This window comes from Erpetoichthys calabaricus, chromosome 7 (genome assembly GCF_900747795.2).
Source record: "Erpetoichthys calabaricus chromosome 7, fErpCal1.3, whole genome shotgun sequence".
Lineage (NCBI taxonomy): Eukaryota > Metazoa > Chordata > Cladistia > Polypteriformes > Polypteridae > Erpetoichthys > Erpetoichthys calabaricus.
The window spans coordinates 155,556,582-155,582,135 of NC_041400.2; the positions used below are offsets into that span (position 1 = coordinate 155,556,582).

General features: G+C 37.8%; 1 protein-coding gene across 2 annotated transcripts in view; it reads right to left on the minus strand.

Moving 5' to 3' along the window:
- The window catches only part of antxr2a (ANTXR cell adhesion molecule 2a), a 310,747-nt gene that overhangs the window by 149,951 nt on the left and 135,242 nt on the right, over positions 1-25,554 (minus strand). For both annotated transcript variants that reach the window (XM_028805604.2, XM_028805605.2), the window contains exons 9-10: positions 23,429-23,524; positions 22,304-22,373 (exon numbers count right to left, since the gene is read on the minus strand). In XM_028805604.2, coding sequence (XP_028661437.1) covers positions 22,304-22,373; positions 23,429-23,524 — 166 coding nt within the window. The remainder of the gene's footprint in view (positions 1-22,303; positions 22,374-23,428; positions 23,525-25,554) is intronic.

The window sequence follows — 25,554 nt, forward strand, 5'->3', positions numbered from 1 at the left end:
ACAGTATAGACGGGATGTAACTGTCCTTAAAATATTCAACAGGAAATCTTATTGAAAGTTAACATTGAGCTGGACACAGAAGTATTGTATGTATAAATCATGCCTGCAGAACTGTTTTTGATATCTGGTGTGATCTCAATCTTGAAAACCCCTAAGCTGCTTGCAGCATCTCCTTCAATTGATGACTGAATGCACTGCTTACAATGTAAAGTATTATTAGTACACACTATCACAAGTATTACTGAGGAAACGGCCTGGACAAAAATATGTCACAGGATAAAGATTCAACAGGAAATGTCACTGAAATTAAGTTAACACTGAGTTGGACACAGAAGTACTGTATATTTAAGTCACACCTACTGAACTATTTTTCATATCTGGTGTAATCTATCTATCTATCTATCTATCTAATCTCAATCTTGAAAACCCTTAAGCTGCTTGTAGCATCTCCTTCAATTGATTACTGAAAGTATTTCTTACAATGTAAAGTATTATTAGTACATGTTGTCACAGGTTTACTGAGGAAACAGCCTGGTGAAAAATATGTTACAGGAAATATAAAACTGTTTTTGTTCGTGGGCAGCAAAAAGGGCTGCTTGTTTTTAATGACTGCAGAGTTCTTTTAGCAATATGAAGCATCAACTGCCAATATCCTCAGTATCTACACTTTTATTTAAAGAATTTCTTAGTGATTCTATTACTTAGCAGCAGTACTCTGAACAAAATACAAATTAAGTATATATGATAAGCTACAGTTTATATTCATAATGAAAATACCAGGCACTACAGAATAGAAACTACAAAGAATGACATTAAAATGGTAGCAAACTATTGCATATATACAATATATTCAATTCATTGTCATCAGTAAAATAAAACATATTTATGGTTAGCACAGCTGGTGCAAAAACATCGGAAATACAACAACATAATGTATGGCAAATCAACATAATGCAGTATTCTGATGACTAATAAAGCAATGACAATAACAATAAGAATAAACATTTATAAATATGCAACAACAGCAGATCTAATATAAATTTTAGGTGTAAGTATACAGCATACAGTAATCCCTCACTTATCGCGGGAGATAGGTTCCAAGGCCGACCGCGATAACTGAATTTCCGCGAAGTAGGGACACCATATTTATTTAATTATTTAACGTGTATTTGGACGTTTTTAAACCCTCCCTGTATTGTTTACAACCCACCCTTTACTCTATTAATAACAGGGACAACTGCTAAGCAATATGAAATCGGTAGATAAGTTTACACTTACTGTATAGCGAAGTACACGTAGCTATATATGACATGATGATGGTGATGAATATGCTGCGCAGTAAAAATGATGACGATTGAAGGTGATAATCCCCTGAATGCAGTAGCAAGAGCACGTTAATGTTGAATGAGTGAGATGAGACTTCCTGGTTAATGCAGCACTCCGTCGCTGAGCCAATCAGCAGCACACAGGAACTTAATTGCGTGCTCTGATTGGATAGCTTCTCAGCCATCCGCCAATAGCATCTCTTGTATGAAATCAACTGCGCAAACCAACTGAGGAAGCAAATACCAGAAGTAAAAAGACGCATTGTCTGCAGAAACCCGGGAAGCAGCGAAAAATCCGCGTTATATATTTAGATATGCTTACATATAAAATCCGCGAAGTCGTGAATCCGCGAAAAGTGAACCGCGAAGTAGCGAGGGATTACTGTATTCAGGATTGAACATGAAAAATGTTGGCCTGAATGCAAGTGTATATTCTGCCACCACCAGCCCCCTTTAAAAGTTTAAGAGCATATTTCATGAAGACTGGTTTCCTTTCCATCTTCTGCCCAAAAAAAAGGCAACTTACTATGATTGAAAAAAACAGATAAAGGTTATTTCCAGGCTGAAAAAAAAAAAAGAAAGATGGCTAGAGACCATGTTTCAGATGTATAGCTTCCACCAGGCAGCCAAAATGTTGCATCTCTAATGTTCTTTTAATTTATTGTTTTATTTCTTTTTTTCACCATGGAAACAACCCTTAACTTTTTTTTGTAGATGCACTGTATAACTCTTCACCTTTTTTTTTTTAGATGCACTCTGACGTTTATCTTGTACCCAGCTCAATATAAGCCCCTCATATGTCTGGTATCAGGTGCAATGACACTCCTTATACGCTATGCAGTATACCTGAGAAAGCACTTTGGAAAATGTAATTAATAAATTGAGAGACTTGGATTCATTCTCTGGCTGCTGACTTTAACAATCACAGTGCCTTAATAATCCCAAGAGAATTGCAACTTTAATTGCTGCAGATTTAAGATCATAATTAAGGACAAATAAATATAGCAGAGAATATGGGCAGATATTTTGCTTAATTAGAGATAGATAATTTGAGATGCATATTTTAGTAACAGATCTTGGTAACAAATGTATGGAACAAAAATGAACACATTTATAAATAATAAAAATTATGTTATGTTCAGCAACCGTAAGATCTATAGTTTCTAGTGCCAGATTTTGTTAACAAATGCACAGAGCAAGAATGGAGGAAATTCTAAATAATCCACTGTGATGTTTTCTGTTTTGTGGAAACAATATAAACTGGCAAGCTACATAAACTGTTTAATTATGTACTTTGCTAATATACAACACTTTTTTAGGCCAGAGATAAGCAAAATAAATACACTGGTATTTTTCTACCTCTTTATGAGCATCTTTTTTGAAAGATTTTACACAGGCATGCTATGGAAGTATTCATAATTATTAGTATAAATGATTAAGCAAACGTTTACTTTAATTAAGTCCAAGGTTAGGTTCAATTTGGACTGATAATGTTCAAACAAACAAAACACATATTTTAAGATCAGCCTACATCTTACTGATTAACACAATGGAAAAAGTATTTTCCAGAATGTTTAAATCACTACTAAAATTAATAATAATAATATCTTTTATATGCAACATAAAATATAAAGGAGATTTCCCTGATTACATATTTGAAAATAAACATTTTCTTAACAACTGTTCTTAAATTATTTGAACGCATTTTTTAGAATATAGAATTTCCATAAATTTAACCAACTATAGCCAAGACCCAAGTGCAGTAACTTAATTAGAGTCCAGAATCTGATTTACTCTTTAAAGTTTACTATACACACCAGGGAGCAATGGCAAAAGGAATTAAACACATTACAATAACCTTTATCCTGTCTTTCTGTGCCTAGTTATACAAGAAACTATGCAGCTGGAACAAGCATTTGCTTTCTTCAGCTCTGAAATGAGCAAGCATGTTCAGCAGCATAAAATGCCACAAAAATGAAAAGGGTATTTTGACCACCTAAATTCCATCAAATCGATCCATCCAATTTCTAAAACCACTTACCCACAGCAAGATTACGGGGAAGCTGGAACTTATCTCAAAAAGCACTGGGTGCAAGGCAGGAACTATCCCTGAGTGCCAGCCCATTTCAGGGTGAACAAACACATCCACACAGATTGTTGCCAAATTAGAACCGCCAATCTACCCAAAATGTTAATGTTTTTGCTTTCTCAATATAGGGACATATTGAATATGCTGTGACGGATGGCCAGGACCATTATCCGGCTGGGTGGAAGGACCAAGGGATAGAACCTCTTTTGGACAGTATCCTCCCCAAGACCCTAGAGGGCAGCCCCCTGGGTTGCTACTGCACCAAGGGTCCCTGCAGGGCATGCCGGGAGTTGCAGTTTGGAGCTGGCCTGTTGTGCTCTGTGGATGCCACCAGGGGATGCTGCAGCTACAGCTGAACCCTTTGGGGCACTACTTCTAACACACCCGAAAGTGCAGCCAAAAGAAGGTCAAGAAAAACCAGGGGCACTTCCGGGTGCATTATAAAAGGAGCTGCTTCACCATAAGTCAGCAAGCCAGAGTCAGGAGGTGGAGGACAAAGCTTGCGGGAGAAGGAGTGGAGACTATGAGATAGAAAGAGGAAGAAAGGACTGTGTGTTATTTGGTGCTTTGTACAGTGCTGTGTAGTGGGGGGCAAAAGAAAAATGCTTCCCCGCTAGAATAAAAGGTGTGCAGTTTGGCAAGACTTGTGTATCAGCCTGTCTGTGTTGGGGTTTGTGGAGCAGTATGCTCCCTGGTGGTCCACAATAGTTTACTTCTCTTCTTTTTTCTTTGTTTTTTACAGTAGTTGTATCCACAAAAATTGTGTGTGAGAAAATAAAACAGTCCTAATGATTACGGTAGTCATTAACCATAATGTAATCTCACTGAGTGCCTACCATATTAGACTAGCTGGTGACTGTAAATTGGCCAAGTATGACTGAATGTGGGTGTGCCCTGTGACATAGCGGTGTCATGTCCAGGACTGCCTTTTGCTTTCAACCCAGTTCTACTCAGATAGGCTACGACTCCTTGCAACCCTGTAAGATGGCATTTTAATATAACATACTATACCACTTTCAAATTTACTTAATTCAATTCGGGATCACTGGAGGCTGGAATTTTCCCAACAGCATTAGATACAAAGCTGTAACCAGTTCATAAGAGGGCAAATGCATGCATACTCACACACACCCACATGCATGCATGCATGCACACACACAAACACCCACATACACACAACAACCTGACCAATTAAGAACCGCAAATTGACTTGCATGTCTTTGGGAATGTGGAAGGACAAAAACAGAGTACCATGACAAAACAGGAAGATATGCACACCATGCAGATGATGACCAGGTATAGAACTCCAACATAGGATGCTGATTCTGCAATGCAGCAGCACTAAACACTGTGGTACAATGCTGCCAGCAAGACTTAGTTATCAGCAAACTTTAGTTAACTTTAACTTCACACATAGAGTAGCAACACATTATGTCCCAAATGCTGATACCTTCACAATGTGCAAAACACGGGTAAATATCAGAAAAGCAGTGTTTTGTACCATTACATAACTGTTGAGCAATTTATATAAACAAAAAGCCAATGTCAAAAATAAAAAGGCAATTATCACAAAACAAACTTGAGAAGCAAACTACTATTAGATTGCTTAACAGACCAGAACTTGTTAATAAAATAACAATAAGAAAAATATGCCATATGGAGGAAAATAATGCTGGCAGTTGACATTGTGTGGGAGTATAAATGCACCCAAACGAATATGCAATATATCTATGAAAGTGTTAAGAAAGTAGTTACTAAGGAGTCATAATACTGCATAAAGGCAGACATATATAGTAAACTAGTGAACTTCACCTTTATCAATAATAAAGTAAAGTAACTCATTCACTATCTAAAATGTATTTAAGGGCTAAATAAAACAATTGTACTATGTCCACCTTTATCCAAAAACACGTGATATCACAAGGCAAAAAAAAAAACAAAAAAACAAAAAAACAAAACAAACCTCACCAGTTTTGCAAAAACCACTCTAGAACTCCAGACAAATGCAGTATTTGAAACTACTGAAGATAACTCCAAAAATTGCACTGGGCCTTATTTTATGACAGAATGTAAGCAATATTTATTTTTTAAAAGCAAATGCCCCATGTGTTAAATACTGTGAACTACAACATAATTAGTCCCTTGACCAACTCTCTAATGTTACTGAACAAAAAAAAAATCATATTTTAGTTAAATTTAGTTTTCTGATATTTTTAATTTAAAACACTAAGCACTGTATGAGTGAGTGTGCACTGTGATAGGCTAGCCCCCCATTCAGAGCTGCTTCCTGCCTTGTACTGAGTGTTCCTGGGATAGGTGCTGGCATCCTGTGTTGGTGAGCTAAGTTATATAGGTTAGATAATGTATGAATGAAGAATTGGATAAGAATGTTCAGGAATTGGATGGATGGGTTTTGGACTCCTATTTCCAGTATGTTAGGTCTGTCATAAAAAGCTCAAAAAAGGGAGCAAAATCACACTGTACAGTGGAACCTCGGTTCACAACCATAATTCGTTCCAAAACTCTGGTCGTAAACCGATTTGGTCATGAACCAAAGCAATTTCCCCCATAGGATTGTATGTAAATGCAATTAATCCATTCCAGACCATACGAACTGTATGTAAATATATATATTTTTTAAGTTTTTAAGCACAAATAGTTAATGAAACCATAGAATGCACAGTGTAATAGTAAACTAAATATAAAAACACTGAATAACACTGAGAACACCTTGAACAACAGAGAAAACTAACACTGCAATAGTTTGCGCTATAGCGCTTCCAACTGCTGGCTAAAAACACTTTTTTTAATGAGTTTTAAGCACAGGGAAAAAAATTAACATTTGAAAAAATCCGTAATTTTAATAAACCACCAAGAAAAGTAACATTGCAACAATGCACGCTACGAACCGATCGTTGTAAACAGAAGTGAAAACAAAATCAAGCCCAGTGCATTCTTTAACTGCCTTCTCTACCTTATGAGTCCAGCCCTCTCTCTCGCTCGCGCTGCCTGTGTGTGTGCGTCTGTCTTTCTCTCGTGCTGCCTGTGTGTGTGCGCGGCTCTCTCTCGCGCTGCCTGTGTGTGTGCACGGCTCTCTCTCGTGCGCTGCCTGTGTGTGTGTGTTCGCTTCTGTCTCTCTCTGGCGCTGCCTGTGTGTGTGCGTGGCTCTCTCTCTTGCGCTGCCTGTGTGTATGCGTCTGTCTCTCTCGTGCTGCCTCTGTGTGTGTGTGTGTGTGTGTCGCGCGCTCTCTCGCTCTCTCTCTTGCTTGCTGCACAGGAAATGCACAGGGAGAGACTGAACACGTACAAACCGAAAGGGAAACTGGCTAGTTCGTATACTGAGTGTGTGGTCGTGAACTGAGGCAAAAGTTTGGCGAACTTTTTTGGTCGTAAACCGATTTGTACGTGTACCGAGACGTTTGTGAACTGAGGTTCCACTGTATTAATAAACAACAACCCCAACAAGACCAATTGAAAGGATGATTTAAAATTGAGAAAGCATCCAAAGAGGTGAAATGTTCAAATTAAAATAAACTTGGAAGTTGCTCAACCACTCACATGGGGAGGCAAGTTTGATAATGTTCTTTTACAAAGAAAGGCCAATTAGATATTTAAATGTAAAACATTTAAGCCAAATGAGCTTAATGAACAATATGATTTGTTGTTTTGTTTAAAATGAAAGACACGAGTGAGTTTCTCAATAGACTATTGCTCACCCTTGTGAAGGTATCTGGTGACTTGTTGTTTCTGTGGTTCTTTCTAGCTATATGTTCATAAAAACCTGTTTCAGAAAGATGTCTAATACTCTTCCTTATTTTTAACACTGTTCTAGCTTTACACTATCAATATATTGATGCATGCAACCTTTATACCAATGTTATGAACATATTTTAATACTTATGATTATTTTTAACTAGCCATCCCAGTGGCTTCGCCCTTGATGTAGTGAAACAGGACAAACTTTAAAAATCGATACACAAAAAGGTACTGCTAGCTAAGCGAAGTTACACTCCAAAAATGCAGAGGTAGACCGACTCCCCACTCCTGATGTCACGCTTCCCCCTCCCCTCGGCCCACAGCCTGTGTCTTGGATTAGCATGAATGTATTTCTCTTGCAAGTGAAATATGATTCTTAGCGCAATGAGAGAAGTTGCAAAGTCAACTGGAATGTTCAAACAAATTCCAGAAAAAAAAATGTAAATCCATTAAGTAGTTCTCTCATTCGCTAGCTAAGAGGATGTAAGATACGCCCCGAGGCTGGCATGTGAATGAGGAGGGCCCCGCCCCCCTCCTCTTGGCTTGCTGCCTGTCCCTCGGATTTGCGCAAATAAATCAGTACCGCAAGCAAACTATGATACTTAGTGCGATGAGAGAGAACTGGAATGTTGAAGCAAATTGTAGAAAAAAACCTGATCTAAATTCATTAAGTAGTTCTCTCGTGAAAGCGGAGAGACATACAGACAGACGTTGAATTTTATATATATACAGATTATATAATTGATTCTGCATCTGAATTTATCTAGATCGGATTTTGGTATTACAGTGAAACTGATTAAATCTATGTATGATACACCTTTTTGTTATACATATTTTCTGTGTTTGATCTAATTTTTGTTGCTGTGTACTTGTCTTTCAAATAATTTGTCATTTTGCTAGTGCCATGCTCTAAAGAAGCCATGAACTCAGTTCTAAAATATGTCAGCAGACACTGTTGTTCATTTTACCCCAATAACTCTGGTATTTTAGTCATTATGAAATTGAACCATTTTACATACAGAGTTTTTGTCATAAACATAAACTGAAAACCTCAAGTTTCAAATAAGGAAAACAGTGAAAAGACTATTTTTAATAATTCATTAGCTATGTAAGACATTATATTCTTTAGAATAAAAATATAAAATGCTAGAAAGATTTGTGCAAAGTAGATGGCCTAAAACATTTAAAAGGAAAAAGGAGCATCACTATTAGAATTAATTTTGTGAAAAATTGTACATAACTGAAAAAAACATAAAACAATGTATGAATAAATTCATAAAATTGTAACAACAAAAATTAGCTCTCCAGTTAATGCATATTTTAATTTGTCCAATGAACAAAATGAACATAAAAATCCATCCATCCATCCATCCATTATCCACCGCTTATCCGAGGTCGGGTCGCGGGGGCAGCAGCCTAAGCAGGGAAGCCCTGACCTCCCTCTCCCCGGCCACCTCCTCCAGCTCCTCTGGGAGGACCCCGAGGCGTTCCAAAGCCAGCCGGGAGATATAATCCCTCCAGCGTGTCCTGGGTCTGCCCCGTGGTCTTCTCCTAGTGGGGCATGCCCGGAACTCCCCCCCAAGGGAGGCGTCCAGGAGGCATCCTAACCAGATGCCCGAACCACCTCAACTGACTCCTCTCAATGCGGAGGAGCAGTGACTCTACTCCCGAGTCTCTCCCGGATAACTGAACTCCTCACCCTATCTCTAAGGGAAAGTCCAGCCACCCTGCGGAGAAAACTCATTTCGGCCGCTTGTATCCGCGATCTTGCTCTTTCGGTCACTACCCAAAGCTCATGGCCATAGGTGAGGGTAGGAACGTAGACCGACTGGTAAATCGACAGCCTCGCCTTTTGACTCAGCTCTCTCTTCACCACGATGGACCGTTGCAGAGCCCACATTACTGCGGATGCTGCACCGATCCGTCTGTCTGTCCATTCTTCCCTCACTCGTGAACAAGACCCCGAGATACTTGAACTCCTCCACTTGAGGCAGTAATGTGTTCCCAACCATGGCCTCGGATTTAGAGGTGCTGACTCTCATCCCCGCTGCTTCACCCTCGGCTGCGAACCCACTCCAGTAAGAGCTGGAGGTCACTGTCCGACGAAGCCAACAGAACCACGTCATCTGCAAATAGCAGAGACGAGATTCTGAGGTCGCAGAACAAGACCCTCTCCGCTCCTTGGCTGCACCTAGAAATTCTGTCCATATAACTTATGAACAGAATCGGTGACAAAGGGCAGCCCTAGCAGAGTCCAACCTCAACAGGAAACGAGTCCGACTTATTACCGGCAATGCGGACCAAGCTCCTGCTCCTCCTGTACAGGGACTGAATGGCTCGTAACAACGAGCCTTGTACCCCGTACTCTTGGAGCACACCCCACAGAATGCTTCAAGAGACATGGTCGAATGCCTTCTCCAAATCCACAAAACACATGTGGACTGGTTTGGCAAACTCCCATGCCCCCTCCAGGATCCTGGCCAGGGTGTAGAGCTGATTAAATGTTCCACGGCCGGGACGGAATCCACATTGTTCCTCTAGAATCAAAGATTCGACCATCGACTGAACTCTCTTCTCCAGCACCCCTGAATAGACCTTACCGGGGAGGCTGAGGAGTGTGATCCCCCTATAGTTGCAGCACATCCTCCGGTCACCCTTCTTAAAAAGGGGGACCACCACCCCGGTTTGCCAATCCAGAGGTACTGCCCCCGATGTCCATGTGATGCTGCAGAGATGTGTCAACCAGGCCAGCCCCACAACATCCAGAGCCTTGAGGAACCCAGGGTGAACCTCATCCACCCCAGGGGCCCTGCCACCTCGGAGCTTTTTAACTACCTCTGCGACCTTGGCCCCTGTTATGGACGGGCCCCACTGGAGTCCTCCAGCTCTGCTTCCTCTAAGGAAGACATGCTGGTGGGATTGAGAAGATCCTCAAAGTATTCCTTCCACCGGTCAATAACGTCTGCAGTTGAAGTCAACAGGGCCCCATCTCCACTGTACACAGGGTTGGTGGAGCACCACTTTCCCCTCCAGAGGTGCCTGACGGTTTGCCAGGTACTTCTCGGTACCGACCGAAAGTTCAACCTCATTCCGAGGGAAGCGAAGGACATTGAGTCTGAACGGGCCATGTTCTGAACGTCCATTGTCAAAGCAGCAGAAAGGAGCTGTGGCCGCAAAGTTGTCGGTGCCTCTCGTGGAGGTAATCCACGAACCCGGTGGTGGACACCTAAGGTTTGAGAGGCCATCAAGCTGAAGAAAGAGTCCTATCGGGTCTGGTTGACCAGTGGGACTCCAGAGGCAGCTGAGGGGTACCGGCGGGCCAGCATCGGCTGTTGCAGAGGCAAAAACTCGGGCATGGGAGGAGTTTGGGGAAGCCATGGAAAATGAACATAAAAATATAAACACATAATGTAATATGATAGAAAACCAATCAGCCCGTCAAGCTTATATAATAGCTGTCCCAGTATCCAAGCTAGAAACTCTTTAAATAAATGTTAGTGTTTCTTCTACGGCATGACTCTGAAGTTTGCTCCAAATTCTCAAAAGCCTTTCTGTGAAAAGTGCTTTCTAAATTTTTAATACAATTTTCCTTAAATTCTACTGGTACCCTCAAGTACACTATTTACTTTTAAACTAAAAGAAATTAGATCAGCTTTAAAACTGCCTTTGAAATATCTGAAAAGACTGAGTTTCCCAAACAGTTTTTTCTGCTTAAAAATTAAAAAGTTTAGTTCCCTTAGTCAGTTATAGGAGAATATTCCTTTTAGCCAAAGGATGCAGTTTGTCTTCATGGCACTATTTCTAGATCTTTCTTTTTTAAAGGAGATGCACATTAACAATCTCACTGACTATAAAATGAATAATAATAAATGTTTTAGAAATGACAGACTATAGGCTGACAGGAACCTCTAAATAAAAAATGAATAAACCTAAAGAAGGATTTGAAAAATCTATCAAATTATATAAAAAGTGGTCATACTGTAAGTATTAGTATAGCAACAAAAAACTGACAATATGACAGTAACATTATACTTTCCTGATTTATTTAGAAATATGCAAAGTCACACATCACATTTGCTTGCTTCAATTGTATATGCAGTAGTGCTTACTCTAGAACCATCTTGGGATAGAAAAGTGAGACAAAACCTTAGAATGTAGCTGTAATTTTAGAAAACAGAGAAAATATACTTTGGATTTTAGTATCATAAAAAAAGATAGTAATGAGATTTGGCAGTGATGCATCGGAACAAATGAAAACCTTAGCCCTGCAATTTGGCAGAGGCTACCTGCCTTCCTACAAACTTGAGGTCAATCTCTCCTTTTGTTTGAACATCTGATTTAATTAGACTTTATCTACCAGTATATATTCCCAGAAAAAGTCAATAGTGTGATTACTATTATTTCATTTTTCCCTTAGCCAGAAGCTAATTATAAATGAGACAAACCTACTAAATTTTGATTACTGCCACCTGTAAATGACTATCATGAAAACATTTTAATAAAACATTTAGGAGAAGACAGACTGATAAATGACATATAGTAATCTATTTTTGTTTGTACAATATTTTTGTGTTTGTGAAAGTAAAATAATGTATACATTTGCAGAAATTAACAGAAAAATGCAGGATGAAGTTGTCTAAATACAGTAAAAGAGAGCAAAAACAAACCCTTAAACAAGAAATAGGTTGTAAGAAGTACTGGCAGCTTGTATGGTACTCCAAGTCTATGTTTACCAATCCCTAAAGTCGTAAGATGCCTGCTGATGCTCTATCCTAGCTGTAAGTGGCCAGTGCAGCCCTTTGGCACTGGTTTTCCCACAGGAAAAGTTTAGCCTCTGGACTGCTGCATGGCACAATCTGCAAAGAACGGCTAAACACAAGAAGTGCAGATTTGGACAAGATAGGCAGAATGGAATACATGACAAACAAGATATTTTATTGAAGATCACAATCCAATAAGGCAAGTCATAAAATAGCCAAAGTAGCAGACATAAAAACATAAAAGATTTCAAAGCACAATAGAAAGGCAGAACCCAAAAACAAGCAATGGATCATAAAAGAGTAACGACTAAACATCGAACATCCAAACTTTGGGAACAATTAACTAGAGGATTTACAAGGGCAGGATACACAATATTAGAGTGAAACTTCTAGCTATTCTGCTTCTTTTATTTCCAGTGCCTCTCTCATTATGTGACTGAAGGATAATTAATGTTGCATAGCAACAGACATCGGTAGCAGTAGCCAGGGGCAAAATGAAGGCAAAAAGGAGGAGCTAAGGGCAGAGCCCTAATCCATTCTTGACAAAAGGGTAAATTAATAAGACAAAGGGAAAGTATGGTCTCACAATATTTACTCCAATACAACTGATTGAACAATACCACCTTGACCATCAGTTTCCCAATGAAAATTATGGAAATAATTTTAAATTATAATGGTTAAAACTGAAAGTTAATTTCATTAGCTATTTATATTTTAATTTTATGTTTGATACTGTAGTTGTTTGCCCACAAGTTTTCTTTGGATTTCTAAAACCACACAACTTCTTTGTCACACAAAGTTGCTGGTTAGACTGGCTTACTATTCATCATTTTGTTTTTATATATTAGCATGTCTGAGTTTCTGCAATGAAGTGGTTTGTGCGGGCTTGTCGTGGTGTAGTGAAAAATGAAATGTGCATAATGGATGAAATCGATAACGAAGAACTTCATCCCCTTCACCAAGCTCCTGATCCTACTCAGTCCAATTCAGGGTTATGATGAGCTGAAGGCTATACTCAAAGCAATGGCTACAAGCAAAGACTCAACCCTGTATTAGGCACCAGTTCTTGACATTGAAAAACTGCTATTTAACAAATGTTTAAAATATTAAATGGATGTAACTGACCCATTAACAGCAACATGCAATAGCAGTACCAGTAATTAGGGCGTGATTGCACTCAGCAAGACAAGCTGGCTTCAAAAGTAGTGCCAAGTGTGGCAGAAGAAGATATCAGATGGGAGCAAAGCCCAGATGAACCTGAAAGAACAAATGTCTGCAGGCAGATTCTCTAGGTGTCAGTGAGGTTGCAGACCTACAGAAGAGTTCTAGTGAAGTCAGAGCATCATGAAGGACACCCTAAGGATAGTATGTACTGTAGTTTAGAAAACAAATTACTTTGATAATGAAGATAGAGAAACCCCATAAGAGAGCTAGATTTGTTTTTACTATAATCTTACAGTTTAAGGACACAGAATTAAGTCAACCTACTTCCACATCTATCTTTTACCCTGCTACACTAAATTAATTTAATCTAAAGCTGTTATAAGAAATATGGCCTCTTTTCTCACTTCAGTTTCTTTAATAAACTTTCTGACCATGCAACAATGTATTGTTCTGTAAATCAAACAAATGTTGGATAATGCTGCATGTCTTGTTTTTCTGTAGGCAAACTTGGCAGCTTGGTATAGAATAATCTGGTTTCACTTTTAAGCAGATGACTCTTCCTGAGGGGAAGTGATCTATGTTTTATGAAAAAGTCATAGGGGAATTGACAATGAAGTGTAATGTTTACTCCCACAATTTCCCTGAAGATGAGCAGTCAGTCCACATGACTACAAAGATTCAAAAGGCAAATATGTATAGTAATGCTAACATAATACAATAGAGTATAAAGAAAACAAAATTACATATATTTGGTAACCTATGTTCACCACCCATATATTTAACACAATTAAAAATATAGGAAGAATAAACAATTGAGTAGATCATCTAACCTTAAAACCAAATAAAATATGAAATATTGTTTAGTGGATTAGCAATGACTGACAGAACAACTGAAGAAGGTTTGTCTAGTTTATGAACCTTCTATTAAGAATAAAAAATAAAATGTAAAATTAAGAAATGAATAAAATTTTGTAATTTCTGAATAAAAAAATATGAAAGAAGAATGTTACATCTTGGAAGATGTTTACAGCCAGGGTCAACCCTTTAAAACTATGCTATTCTGAAGATTTATACAAATTTTAATACAATTTCTTACTGATTCTGGACACAATTTGAAAAAAATACGTTAGCTTGTTAACTTTTTATGTCAAGCACGTAAGCAATGAATTCTATTTTAGACAACAACAAAAGGACAAAAAAAAAAATTCTCCACACCTGCAAGACCAAGGGAATGTGGAAGTGGATAGATGCAGGCAAGTCTAAAGTCTAACAGCTGCTCCAAACCATGCCTTTTAAAACAGCTGTCACAGCAGATGACGCCATGCAGAGCACTTAGTGCAATGAACCTGCAGTAGAACTGCAATACCACTTTCCCTGTTTTTTATTAACAAAGGTGCCATTTAAAGCAAGTGCCTTTAAAATGCATTTTTTCCAATACATATATGAATAAAATAAAGTAAGTATTAACTCTTTTAAAAGTGAGTGGATAAAATATGTAAACATGCTTAGTTTAAAAACTTTGCAGGTGGTATGTGTGTTTTTGTCTCAGCTGGATCATCCCTTTATGGGTAAATTATTTAAACAGTATGATCTGAAAGAACCATAAACACATCTGTTACAAACCCTTTAAAGATACACCACAGCTCTGTTTACTTGTTCATAGTCTCTATGCAAACGTAAATAATGGAGGGCATGAAAAATGACAGGTTAGTCATATACAAATTCTGACAGTGCATTTATTTTGAGCTATAAACTTCAATTTCTACTACTGTCTCAGTAGTGAATAGCCACTCACATCCAGTGCTACTTGGAAATACATTACCTGTGCTTTCCAGACAACAGGTATTGGAAATAAGAGAGCTGGTAATATGAAAACAATATTACTATTGAAAGATAGCTGTTAAAATTATACATATTAAAATAACATTCTCAAACCCACTGCATCAGGAGCAAGGGAGGAATCAACCATTGAGAGGGCACCTGTCCATTACAGGTACCAGTCATGCACAAACTCATACATAACCAGATTAGTATCGCGAATCACCATAACATGCACATCTTTGGGGATGTTGTAGGAAAACTCAAGAACCTGGTAAAATATCGATATAGACATGGGAAGAATGTTAAATCTTTATACAGACAATGACTGGGCACAGGATGGATTCACTTGGATTCATGGATCCACTTGTGCCACCCTATGCAGTTAGTAAATTCAAATAATAAGCTAAAAAATAAGAAAATAACAAGTGTTTCTAATCTTTCTTCTTCTCCTCAACAATATTACATGTTGCATCATTTTGAATAAAAAGTACATATTTTATAATAACTTTATACAAAGCCCTTCTTTTTTCAAAAATACGGATGTGGGAGGATAGAGTGTATATTGGCCAAGAACAAATACTAAATGGGGTTGTCAGTGTATGGAAGGACCAATTTACAGTTGTCAATTAACCTAAAAAGCACATGTTTGGGATGTGAGATGATAAACCAGATTTTTAAAAACAAAAATAAAATATTTTGTGAAAAAAATTTACTGCAAGTGTTGGATTTTTTTAAAACATAGTTTGAATTACTTTCACTTATTGAACTTTACTGTACACCACATTCTCGTGAACTTTATGCAGAAATGTACAGCTTCTTAATTATCAAACATATTTAATGGTTGTTAGAATAACTATAATACCTTAACTCAGCAGGCTTCCAAAAAGCATGAAAAACGTAGAAAAAAAACTGACCTGGTAAATACCAATAAACTTGATTTTTTAACAGTGCATATCTGATGCTTTTATTATTAGCACTAAGGTTACTTTACCTTTTACTAAAAACTGTGTATTTATAAGTGAATTTTTACTAAGTGTGATCATTATGCCTTTATCACATTTGATAAGGTGACCAGTTCAAGCATTAATGCACTTTATGTGCTTTCACACATAAATATAACTTAAAAAACTACATAATGATTAGATTTAGAACAAGGGCTCCACATAACCTGCAGAGACAACATTATAAGCACTCACCAACATTTCAAGTCAGACTGTAATTTACAGATGTGGAGTTCTGTAATGACATGTTAAGCCTAATATCATGGAATTAAGAGCACAAAGCAAACACAAATTTAAACACTTGCCTGCTTTAAAGGGCAGTTACTTGTACTTTCATTTCTGCTTCATACATTCCTCTAATAATTAATCTAAATGCTGAAGAAAATAGCAACCTTGATTGTATTAATGAGCATATACCATACCATACCATACCATTTTTATTTGTTAAGCGCTTAAAAACACAGCATTACAACTGACCGAAGCGCTGTACAGTTAAAACAAGCAAGACTAAAAGCAAAATATTAAAAACAAACATTAAGAGAGAATTAAAACAGAGGCACTAAAAAACAGGTCAGGGGACCCAATAAAACAGAGAAATAGCAAAAAGCAAGTGGGAATAAGACAGGTTAAGAATTAAAAGCCAATGTGAAGAAGTGCGTTTTTAGGTGTGATTTGAATGTGGTGACTGAAGTGGTTTGCCTAACCACTAAAGGTAAGGAGTTCCAGAGCTTGGGTGCACAGACAGAAAAAGCCCTTTCACCACGAGCTTTAAAATGTGCCTTGGGAACGGTTAGGAGCAGCTGATCTGCGGATCTAAGAACACGAGGGGGATTGTGACGATGGAGCAAGACACTCAAGTAGGCAGGGGCTAGACCATTTAGTGCCTTATAGGTTAAGAGGAGTATCTTAAAATCAATTCTGAAGCTAACCGGCAGCCAGTGTAGGGTTTTTAAAATCGGTGTAATGTGTTGGCTTCTGCTGCTTCCAGTTAAAAGTCTTGCAGCCGCATTTTGAACCAATTGGAGTCTCGAAAGAGTGGCTTTACTAATACCATATAGGCAGGAATTAGAATAGTCGAGCCGGGACGTAATGAATGCATGGATTACTGATTCCAGGAGGTGGTAAGGCAGAATTGGTTTGAGTTTGGCAATTCGCCTGAGATGGAAAAAGCAGGATTTTACTGTGCTGTTGATTATGATTAACAAAACTGTTCTTTACATACTCAGCCCCTCTCAAACACATTTAAATTTAAATATTTTATAGAATACCCCATTTCAATATTTAAAGTAAGCCATAGAACTGGCAATCAAAGTGCTACAATGTTTTTCTTTTCGTAATTAATGTATTATTACTAGCAGAGATCAAAGTCTTGTGACAGGATGTACTGTAAAATTGCTCTTTTTGCTGCTTGTTATCATTCACACCTACATCTGTCTTTTAATTTCCCGTTGTCTGAATGCAATTAACACAATACCTCAAAGAGCAGAATTCCATTAAGATTTAATATTCTGTAATAATCACCACAGAATCAGGAATAACAAGATTACTGAACCATTGTGTTTGGTAAAAGTAAAACTCACCTAAAACTGAAGTAAAATTAAGCTTTTAGTGAGGGACACAGATGGAAGTTAATGACAAGCCAGTACACATTCTCTATGCCATTTAATTATCTGGACGAGATAAGAATTTCTTGTCTGGAAAAATATATTTAAGATGCAGGAAACTCTTAGGCTGCTGCTGGGCAGCACTGGTGTACTCTGCACAGGATAAAATATCTGTAGAGACTCTGCAGGAATCCTGCTAGGATGAGGTGGCATCCTAAGTACTCCTGGGATTATCCTCTTAAGAACCACCACCTCCCCAGCCAGATTAGCTTCAAGTTGGGTGTGCAGAACAGACAAAAATACTGTACATCAGGCAGGAAGTAGATGCAGGGGGAAGACAAAACACTATAGGAAGGAATGTATGTGTGTGTTTTAATAATTAAGCTTTAGGTACTCCACAGAGAAGACAGGGAGAGAATCTCTATGTGTAGCCCCCAGAGTGGCAGTAGGTTGATTGTGTTTCTTCTGCTTATTTGTTATTTTGTGCTCTCCCCAAATGTAAGTCCTTCCTTGTGTTGTATTTAGTTAATAAAACGTGTTTTTTATACTTCTGAGTTACTTTTTGGTTGTTCTAGGGATGGGGAATGCCCCCATCTGATCACTAAAAGTATTCAGTGCCTTTACTTTTTCACATTACATTTTGTTGTAGTTCTTGAGACTGATCCTCCAATTAGCTGTGAACCACTCAGTCTTACTAAGATTGCACAGGTGGTGAACCAGTTGAGGGTAGGGAAGGCTGCAGGGATCTGTGGCATCCAGGATGAATTTCTCCAGGCTGGTGGTAAGACTGTCCTCCTGCCATTGCAAGCAATCTTTACTTCCATTTGGGAGACAGGGATCATCCACACTAACTGGAAAACTGGACCTGTCCCTATCTGGAAAGGGAAGATGATCACCTGGATTGCAGCAACTATGCAGGGATAACACTGCTGTCAGTGCCGGGCAAGGTCCTTGCTAAGGTCATCCTCAATAGGATCTGGGATCACTTGCTCACCTACCAGCAACTGAAGCAGTCTGGTTTTACACCTAAGAAGTCTACCATCGGCAGCATCCTGGCACTGAGGATTCTTACGAGTATGAAGTGCAAACGTAAATATCGGCAGAGTTTCTTTGCAGCCTTTGTCAATTTTTGTAACGCATTAAACTCAGTTGATGGAGCTGCCCTATGGAACATCCTGAGACTTTGTGGGATCCCGTCAAAGTTACTGGATATCATGGCTGGTCTATACACTAGTATTGTGAGTGCTCTGCAGAGTGGAGGCAGAAAGCTCTACATTTTTCCCATTTGATTCTGGGGTTCGTCAGGGGTGTGTTTTAGCTCCTACTCTGTTCAAATCTCGCATAAACTGGGTGTTGGGCAGGTTTGTCGGGTCCAGCGGCTGTGGGGTATCTGTTGGTGAAGAGAGATTCATTGATCTTAACTTTGCTGATGATGCTGTGATCTTCACAGAGTTAATGAAGGCTCTGATCAGGGCTCTCGAGAGACACAGTAAGGAGTCTAAGTGTCTGGACTTGCAAGTGTCCAAGATAAAAACCAAGACCCAGGCCTTTAATGACCTCTTGGGCACAGCCAATAGCAGTGTGTCTGTCTGGAGAGAGAGTGTCAACCTTGTTGAGAGGTTTACTTACCTCGGCAGTGACATTCATGTCTCTGGTGACTCTTCCTATTAAGTCAGTAGACAGATTGGGAGACCATGAGGGTCATGAGGTTGTGTGTGATGCTCCCGATATCTTTGCAAAAGGACAAAGGTCCAAGTCTTTAGAGTCCTGGTGCTTCGTGTTTTGCTGTATGGTTGCGAGACATGGATGCTATCTAGTGAATTGAGACGAAGACTGGACTCCTTCGGTCTCTTCGAAGAATACTTGGGTACGATTGGTTTGATTTTGTGTCGAAAGAGTGGTTACTCATGGAGTCCTGAATGAGGCACATTATCTGCATTGTGAGGGAGTCTCAGTTATGGCACTATGGCCATGAGGCACGATTCCCTGAGGGTAAACCAGCTCGCAGAATCCTCTTTGTTGGGGACTCCAGCAGCTGGACCAGGCCAAGGGGATGCCCACGTAACACCTGGCTGTGGCAGATAGATGATCATTTCCAGAAGGTGGGACTGGACTGCCTGGGGGGTTGACCAACCAGGATTTTAAGCTGTTTCATCATGTGGAGGGTGCAGCAACGCACTGTACCAGTGCATACACCCCAACCTGATCTGACCTCGTCAAGCAATACTTAATATCCCAGAAATTTGCAAATTTATTAAAAAATAAAAACCATAAAAAATATCGCACTGACACAAGTATTCAGATCCTTTACTCAGTATTTCATTGAAGAGCCTTTGGCAGCGATTATAGCCTGGAGTGTTCTTTGGTATAACACGACAAGCTTCACACACCTGGATTTGGGGATTTGCTGTCAATTCTTCTCTGTAAATTCTCTAAAGCAATCTCAGGTTTGATGGAGATCTTTTGTGGACATCTATTCTCAGGTACTCAAGAGATGTTCAACTGGGTTCAAACTGGGTCACTGAAGAATATTCAACTCAATCTAAGACAATCCTATACTGTCTTTGATTTAGGCTTAGGGTCTCTGTCCTGTTCAAAGGTCCAGAGTGCTCTCAAGCAGATTTGTATTAAAGATATCTCTGAACTTTGCTGCATTCAGTCTTCCCTCAATCCTGACTACTGTAGTCTCCTAATCCCTGCCACTGAAAAAAGCCCTACAACATGATGCTGCCACCAACATGCTTCAAAAATTAGGTATTGCCCAGATGATGAGCAGTGTCTGTTTTACTCCAGATATGAGTCTTGGAACAGGTGCATTTTTTGTAGTACTAGGGTGTTGTACTGTGTTAGCCAGTATTTATGTAGTGAGAAGACAAGCAAACTGACACCTTTTATTGGCTAACTAAATTTAAAGATTACAATATGCAAGCTTTTGTGGCAATCTTACATCTTGCCTGAAGAACGGGCCTAAGTTGCCTCAAAATCTTGCATAATGTAATCTTTTTAGTTAGCCAATAAAAGGTGTCATTTTGCTTCACTTCTCACCAGGTGCCTGCAAAGTCCAAGCAGGCTTTCATGTGTCATCTGGCGATTCTGCCATAAAGCCACCTCTTTTACCAAGTCTTTTCATCCCCACCTGCTCAGTTTGGCTGGGCAACCATCTTGAGGAACAGTCATGGTTGTTTCAAACTTCTCCTGATTAGGAATTATCGAAGCCACTGTGCTCTTGGGATCCTTTAATGCTGCAGATTTTGTTGTAACTTTCTCCAGATTTGTGCCTTATCACTATACTGTTTCTAAGCCCTGCAGGCTAATCCTTCAACCTTTAGGCTTTTCATTTGATACACATTATGGGATCTTACAATACACAGACTGGTGTGCCTCTCCTAATCATGTTCAAACAATTGAATTTACCACAGGTGGACTCCGAAAAAGGAGCAGAAACATCTGAATGATGAAGAATAAAATGGGATGCACCTGAGCTAAATTTCAAGTGTTACTGTGAATGGTCAGAATATTTAATGTTAGTATTATATTTCTGTTTTTTACAAGAAATTTTTGTTTTTAATAAAAATTCTTAAAATCCTGTTTTCATTTTATCATTCTGGGGTATTGACTGTTGGTGGATGAGGGGAAAAATTAATTTAAATGATTTTAACATAAATCTGCAACATAACAAAATGTTAAATGTGAAAGGGGTCTGAATACATTCTGTGGACACTATATACAGTATATACACTGTATAAATATTAAAAAATATTTTTGATTATAATTTTTGATTATATTGCAGGACACTCCTCTGTTTTTAACACTGTTTAGTAATCATGTTTGGCTTTTTTATAATTCATATTATATTCTCAATTATTGTGTAGCACAAATAAAATTTTTAATTATTGTATAGCATGTTAAGTTCATAAGCAGAAGTGTAATTAATAAGAATTAATCTAATTAAATGATTTTTAGGACAGAGCACCCAATATATGAGATGTGACTACACACCTAGGTGTCATTTAAAGAGTTAAGTGAGCAATAACAAAGCAAGCAAAACAGTGTGCTGTTGAAGCCAATAAGGAACTAAATATAATCAAACTGGCCAATACTACTATAGTTTTTTTTAGCTAAATACTTCATAAACTGCGGTGGGTTGGCACCCTGCCCGGGATTGGTTCCTGCCTTGTGCCCTGTGTTGGCTGGGATTGGCTCCAGCAGACCCCCGTGACCCTGTGTTCGGATGCAGCGGGCTGGAAAATGGATGGATGGATACTTCATAAAATTGGATCATCATGAACAGCAGCATTGCAACAGTATAATATATGCTTGAATAAAAACACACTTGCTACTTCTACATGGCCACTACTTTGCAAATGTTGACATGTTATATTTGTTGAAACCTGTATTGTGTATATGTATATATATATATATATATATATATATATATATATATATATATATATATATGTATATATATATATATATATATATATATTAATTATAACTGAACATGTCACATTGTGTTGGCAACTTACAGCACAACGTGCTTACCTTTGCATAACTGAATACAGAAAAACTTGGAAAAATAGTTAAACAAAACAGTTAACAGTAAAATGCAGTAATTGCATCTATACAATATTTCTATACTAGCACTGTAAACACAAGCAAAATCAAACAATTGGAATATTATACAGCTAAATAACTATATGACCTGATGTTTCAAGATTAAATAACCTCCTGACAAAAAGTCTAGTTCTTAATAATTACTGTAAAACATTCAGTAAGTACTTACTGTCCAACTTCATGTAGCGTGGGTGCTGGACAGAGTAGATAATCATCTTGTACTATGCTTGGCTTCTCATCTGGAAAATGAGGCAGTGTATGACTTTCTTTCAATGTAGTGGTAATTAAGCTAACAATATAAACTTCACAGATATTGTATTTTTCAGTTAAAATACATTAAATTTATGTGCAAAGAAGATAGGTATTACTTACCTTTCAGGAACATTATTTTTCAGCATAATCTGGTTTAAAATAACTGCATAAGTTCAAGTGAATATCACTGTTTTAAATTTTTTTGGTGTCCACATATAGCTGTACGTTTGTATATAACTATAGTATGTATGGACTTCCATTTTTATATTCACTTCAGCAGCCTATGATTATGCTTCCCCAAAATTACATGATACTATTTTTTAAAAAATCTTTTCATCTTTAAGTTGTGGTCACACCCATTACTTTACGGCTAACATTAAAATGCCAAGTTACATAGGCCATGCATGAAATGGAATGACAAGGATCAGTAAAGTAAAGCAATTCACCCTAATCAAAGAGATCCCCAACAGAGAGAAAAATAGTTTAATGAAAAAAGAATGAACCATTTTAAATATGGATGTCATGCAGAACTACAACAAAAAATAAATATGGAACCTACGGACACCATCTTGCTATACTGTATATAGTGTTAACTTATTGCTTAAATTCAGTACACTTTAACAGGCATATTAATAAATATGAAAGTGTGAGTGAACAGGTTAATGGATTTAATATGTTAGTACAGTTTTTTTCTGAAATGAAGATGAATTATAAGTGGACTGACCACAGCTATCTGATATTACATGTAGTTTATAAATAATCATCATAATTTGTATTATTTACATATTTTTCACTACTGTGTACTATACTCATTCTACACAATTGTTTAAAGTATGGTTATTTTCTCTGTTACATAAAATACTTCCTTAACAACTAAACTGAAAAAAGAGCAAACGTAAGATCTCATTATTGGAGGAGGGCATATTTTTAACCTAGTCCCAAAAGGGTGTATGATGACAGCTAGTTATGTTTAATATATGACTTGAATGAGGTAGTTCATTGTCCAATTATGTAAAATAGATTTGTACAAAATCATACTTACTAATTGTCATTTCATTAATAACATAGCTGCACGTGACCCCTTCCTTATTTCTGCCAACTGTGAACCCATTTCCTCGAAGAACAATTTCAAAGGTTTCTGAAAATATGAAATAAAATAAAAACCTCAGTAAAAATATGGCTTTGATCATAAACTCACTGGTAAATCTGCAAGATCAGAATACTATAGAATGATCTCTAGCACAAGACCTATTTAATTTTTTAACAGCTTACTGTATTAGTTATAATACTTACATACATAAATAAAAAATGAATGTTTACAGTATATGAATGAAGCAAAAATAGATAAAAAATAAAACATTAGGGCATCAGGAAGCTAAAAGATCTAAATATATGGAAAAAGCAAGAAAATAATTCTGTTATTCTGTTTTTCTTTGAAGCATAAGCACACAGCTTTTCACACAATGAAAGAGAGCAATTCCATATATAAAGACATTTAAACTAGCATTAATTTGTTTTCGAGTTTGAGGAATATTTACAGTTAACAGTATACGTTACTTAAATTTAAGAGACCTTGGGAGAAAACAGCAGAGGCACTACCACTCACTCAGTATTAACAACACTCAGGTGGAGAGGTTGGACAGGTTCAGATACCTAGGTGTCCACATCACAGAAGGCCTGACCTGGTCCCACATCGACACCTTGGTGAAGAAGGCACAATAATGTCTTTACCACTTCAGACAACTCAGGAATTTCAGGCTGACCTTGCAATTACTTAAAAACTTCTACACATCCACCATCGCAAGTATCCTGACAAGCAAGTATTACTGCCTGGTTTGGGAACAGCACACAGTAGGATCGCAAAGATCTGCAGCAAGTCATGCAGTCTGCTGAATGCATCACTGGGTGTGCACTCTCAAGCTTCTAGGAAATCTATACCAAGCAATGTCAGAAAATTATCAGTGATACAGCTTTCCCAACAATGACCTCTTTTATGTGTTGTGGTCAGGTAAAGGGTACCACTGCCTAAAGATCAGTTCAGAGAGACTGAGTAAAAGCTTTTTTCCATAGTTCATCTGTATTTTTAATAAAGAAAGTGTCTAAGACCACATGTATACAACCACACTTGCATTCACACACTGGGACTACTATACAGTGTGCATGTCTTTGAGAATGGTAAGAATGGTTAGGTGCACCAAGAGAAAAACCCACACAGATATCACAGCTGGGGCCTTGGTACTAATTAATATGCATACTGCAGATATAATCATTAATACACTTGTACATCGTACATCGTACACCTAATAAATAATCTATCACTTTATGTCTAGTTTAGGGGCTCTTGTGAGAGTTCAGACAAGCAATAGATGCCATCAAGGATTTCAGAAACAAATATGCGAAACATGAGTCTATTCTTAGGAAAAGTTAATCCTACATGGTATTTGGGAAAGTTCTCCCCTTTGTGTGTTACGAAGTAGTGTGTAAGACTCATTAGTGCTCCTTTTCAGCATCAGCAAAGCATTATCATGTGTCTTTCATTAAGGCATAACCAAATAAGTGGTTAGGATTAATTTCAGTCTTTTTTCTGTGAACACCTAGAAACATAACACAAGAGTTTTGGTTACTGTATAGCAATACAGAAACCAAAGGCCATGTGATGTGCATGAGATTTAAAACTGGAAGCTTGAACAAATTATTTGGTGAGAAACAGTACCTAAAATACAAATTCTCTTAGTAGAAACAGACCAATGACTGAATATGCTCGTGCTCTAAAAGTGATCTGAGAATGAGGAAAACATGAATGCTATTTGATGAACACAAAATTGGTTATGGATGGCTGACGGCACACAAGTTTGTAAATTAACATGTACGTATGGCAAAACTTTCAGGTGCATTTGATTAATTAACTGATTTGAAGGCTAGAGTATTTTATTTTTTAGTTACTTCTTCAGACCACAATGGAGAGCTGCTGTGAAACTGTAAATAAATTATAGTGTCAGAGAAATACTGTAGCCATAAGGTTGTTTTTATTTTAACACATTTACTGAGCACAGGTTTCTCCTATATACAGTGTGTACGGAAAGTATTCAGACCACCTTCAATTTTTCACTCTTTGTTATATTGCAGCCATTTGCTGAAATCATTTAAATTAATTTTTTTCCTCATTAA